General features: G+C 50.5%; 2 protein-coding genes across 2 annotated transcripts; both read right to left on the bottom strand.

Moving 5' to 3' along the window:
• Positions 1-542: 542 nt before the first annotated feature.
• Positions 543-1916, bottom strand: POSPLADRAFT_1159209 (hypothetical protein; the record flags this gene model as incomplete). Its single annotated transcript, XM_024487404.1, has 2 exons — positions 543-1587; positions 1624-1916. The coding sequence occupies 2 exons, from the start codon at positions 1914-1916 to the stop codon at positions 543-545; spliced, it is 1338 nt and encodes a 445-aa protein (XP_024333411.1).
• Positions 1917-2017: 101 nt separating this feature from the next.
• POSPLADRAFT_1041890 (hypothetical protein) lies at positions 2018-3156 on the bottom strand. The gene is made up of 2 exons (XM_024477994.1): positions 2306-3156; positions 2018-2284 (listed from the first exon to the last, which is right to left on the bottom strand). The coding sequence occupies exons 1-2, from the start codon at positions 2723-2725 to the stop codon at positions 2045-2047; spliced, it is 660 nt and encodes a 219-aa protein (XP_024333410.1). The 5' UTR covers positions 2726-3156; the 3' UTR covers positions 2018-2044.
• Positions 3157-3699: the final 543 nt, after the last annotated feature.

The following is a 3699-nucleotide window of genomic DNA, read 5'->3' as shown; positions in this document are numbered from 1 at the left end:
GGGTTCCTCCCTTGGTAACTGAAGCTCGTTGGTTTCTTCATCAGTCACACGATTAGTTTTACGAGCTTTGGGGGTACAGCTCTCAGGGCACCTGGTGTACCTCCACTCCCCTTTGGCCCAGTCGATCTCGGGATTGTGTTTCCTGAGATAGGTCATGCCGAGGATCATGTCCTTTCTTCCCAAATCTGCGACTAGCAGTGGGTGTGTCGACTTATGTGATCCTATTTCGACGTAGGCTCTAACGGACTTATTTATTTGACCGCTTTTATTGGAGGTCCCGTCTGCGTTATAAACGTTGTACGGGGTTGCCAGCTTATGCGTCACCAGGCTGTTACTTTCAACAACTGACCGATTGATGAACGATGTTGTGGCCCCTGAGTCTACCAAAGCTTCGACCTGCACTTTCTTTCCGTATACCCACAGTGTCACAGGCAGAGTGAATGAATTCTTGTTGCGAGAGATATTTACAAGACTGCTGTGTACACTATCTACATTGATTCTGACGGTGGGTTCCGATTCCTTAAGTACATGTTCGCAGGTAGTCACATGTACTTCTTCCAAAAATCCGAGGTAGCTGCGGTGGGTTCTATCTTTGCAGACAGCTGGGGTTCATCCTTCCCAGCCAGAGTCGATTCCTCGACGTTCGCAATCTCCTCGATTCTCGCAGTGTTGGCGCTCACGGCTTTCGTGGATGGGGGCGTGTCATCCTCGCTATCCGTAAGCTCGACTTGAATAACCCGCGTTTTCTTAGCCTTCTTGACTGCGGGGTTACCACTTCCTCCTTGTGCCTTCTTAGCGCCATCCCCTTGGGTCTTCGGCCGCTTGTCCGCATTTTTAGCCAACTTGTAGCAATCATCTGTGTTATGAGTTTTCGACTTGCAGATGACGCAATACTTCTTTGCCTCTGTCGAGGCGGCCTCAGCGTCCTTTGCCTTGCCTTTGCCTTTACCCTTCGATTTCGACTTTTCAGCCGAATCGATGTCCATGGGAACGGCGCCGCCATTATCCGAGCCACTGTTCTTGAATACCGAGCCTCGTGCCTTCTCTGGGTTGACAATCTTGTTGATGTTGAGCAAGATGTCGAGGAACAACGTCCAATCCTTTGGCAAGGTGGACTCATCCTTTTCGGCCAACACCAACCGCATGTCACGAGGTATAACCTCCCGGAGTTTGTCGATGAGGAGACTATCGTCATACTCCGTGAGACATCCGAGGGTGCGGAACCTCTCAGTGTACTTCACAAAGTCCTTCGAGGCCAGATCCTTATTGATGAACAGTGCTGTGATCTCCTTCTTTGCACCCTCCTTGTCGTCGCGTTGCCCGTATATCTGGGCTAGTTCCGCCACAAATGCCTTCCAGGTGCCCAGATCCTTTCCTTCCCGCATTTTCACATAGTAGCTCTTTATGTACTGATGAGCTGGTCCTTGCAGCTTCGAGAGGGCCGTGACAATTCGCTGTTTGTCAGTGGCCACTCCCTCATGCTCGCACCACAGTATGATCAGGTCCAGCCATTCCTCAAGCTTGGTCTTATCCTCACTGCCCTTGAAGGCCGGAGGCTCCCCAATCTTAGGTTGACAGGAATGACCACTACCCGTTGACGCAGGTAGCGCATCGACTTGTCACTTGTAGGAATCAACTAGTGCCTGCTGATTCTGGACCGTGATATGCAGGGATTCGACCTCTCGAAGGAGGCTTTGAAGGTATCCGTCGTAGTGCCTGCTTATTTCTAAGGTCAGGCGACCAATCCAGTCTCTGACTCGTCCAGTGGTCGATTCTGCAGCATTCGCAGTAACTGTTTGCAGCAAAGCTGCTTGTTCATCAGAGACGTTCACGTTCTGGAAGATTGCATTGCGCCACTCTTCTTCCGTGGCAATAGCGAATGCTTCGGTCGGAACGAAGGGGATGTATGGGGCCATTTCTTATTGTAGTGATTAGCCCGTATTCACTTATGATTGAAAGAAAAAAAGTGAAGCGAAGGAGATCTCCTCCTCATGCCATATAAGCCAATTATGCCAGAAAAGATTGCCAATCTTTATTCCACTATCTACACTTCATACTTGAAGGTGATGTTTAGACTAGCCAACTCATTACAAATCTCCGGCAGGCGACTGCTTAAGTCTTCGAAGGAGACATGCCCGATCCTTTTCAGGTCATGCTTGATAACTCTCCAGTGCCTGTTGGTAAGCCGGCGCGCCTTCTTCTCCAGCCCATGATACAACTCGTCGAACCCATCACCCATCCTCCTGACTTTCACCACAACTTCCGGCTCCAAGCTCCCTTCTTCCTTTTCCATTCAGGCGAATACCGGTTCCAGCCTGTCGGCTGTAGCGGCAAACATCTCGTTGTACTCAGATGTGCGCAACAGAATCTTCGTGCGCTGGAAGTGAATGTCGGGGAGCGGCTTGGGTGGTTCATATTCGTAGGAGGGTCCCACCTGCATATCAATGCGATTGATGAGGGGGGGAGCAGGGTCGGAGATACGATCGAGCAACTGTTGCTTCTTGAAGAGATGCGCACGAAGTGCAAGCTCCTCGATGTCATGTTTCGCTTTTTCAGCGCGTTCAGGGTTGAAGGGGCGGCAAATGAGTGGCTTGATGGTGGGGCGTACAATTCGGCAAGGTTTGCCAACGTCGTCGAACTTGTGCGTGTTGTGGATGGCGATGCGCTCAAGCAGGCCTGTCGGCTCGTGCTTAGCGGTGACAATGAAAGGTTTGGCTTTTGGCATGGCTACGGCAGAGGGGATTAGATAACAGCTTTTCAGCTGGCTCTTTTTAGAGCGAAGAAAAGGGTATGTGCTATACTACAGGGTCCATTGGTCATGCTTCATGTCGGCGTCCTCCTGCTCTCTCTCAGCAGGTAGGGAGGGGGGAATACAGATCTCAGTCGGGTTTCCACGCCCGCTGCAAGTGGTTTTGGGAGAATCTTACACTCTCCCTAAGGCTGCGCATGCTGGTTATCCGTTGTAAGCCCTAAGGCCTCATAGAATGGTAAACCACATTCCAGCATGTTGCCCATAAGGCAGCAACCTCCCCTTACGCCTAGGGACTGGCGAAAAGCTTAGCATGTTGACATTAATTGTTCAACCCTGACCAATAAAGGTAGGTGCTTCGCAGAAAGGTATTGCCACTTTTCAGTTGACAAACCATAACCCCCAGAACCCACATGAAAAGGCCACCTTACGCTTTGCAGCATAGGGGCATAGCAACGACCAATAGGCCCTGTAACAAAGCAGGTAGCAAGGGACCCTTGCCAGGGCCCAGTGCACCTTAAAGGAGTTCTATTCAACTATCACAAAACCTATAAACCCACCTTATAGCTTGATAGTAAGGGGGGGAGATAAAGCACTTAAGTATGGGGGAGGTAATGCTGTTAAGCGCAACAATGAAGTGAATAGAACTGGGGGACAGGGTGCCCCAGGATGCTGCCTTATATACATGAGGGAAAACCCCCCAGGGACCGATAATGGACCCCTGGTACCTAGCTGGGTAAGGATTACTAAGTATCATGTGCTCTATGATGTCATATATGATGTCATAGTCTGGCCCTGCCCTGCCCTGGGCCTAGGGTCCAGAATTGACCGGCCTATGGCCTAGTGCCTGAGCCTAGCTCCTACCTATGATGTCAGAATGATGTCATGGTCCAAAAGGAGTCTGGTTTCTATCTAGAAAAGGTCCGGCATCAGAGTTTAGCCTGATGTGT

The sequence above is a fragment of the Postia placenta genome (genome assembly GCF_002117355.1).
Source record: "Postia placenta MAD-698-R-SB12 unplaced genomic scaffold POSPLAscaffold_22, whole genome shotgun sequence".
In the NCBI taxonomy this organism is placed as follows: Eukaryota; Fungi; Basidiomycota; class Agaricomycetes; order Polyporales; family Adustoporiaceae; genus Rhodonia; species Rhodonia placenta.
The sequence above is the reverse complement of the archived record's forward strand: the minus strand, read 5'-3'. Positions and strand labels throughout refer to the sequence as shown.

What these genes read in the sequence shown, in the direction of transcription:
- POSPLADRAFT_1041890 (XM_024477994.1), bottom strand. Translation starts at nt 2,725, where the DNA reads ATGCCAAAAGCCAAACCTTTCATTGTCACCGCTAAGCACGAGCCGACA.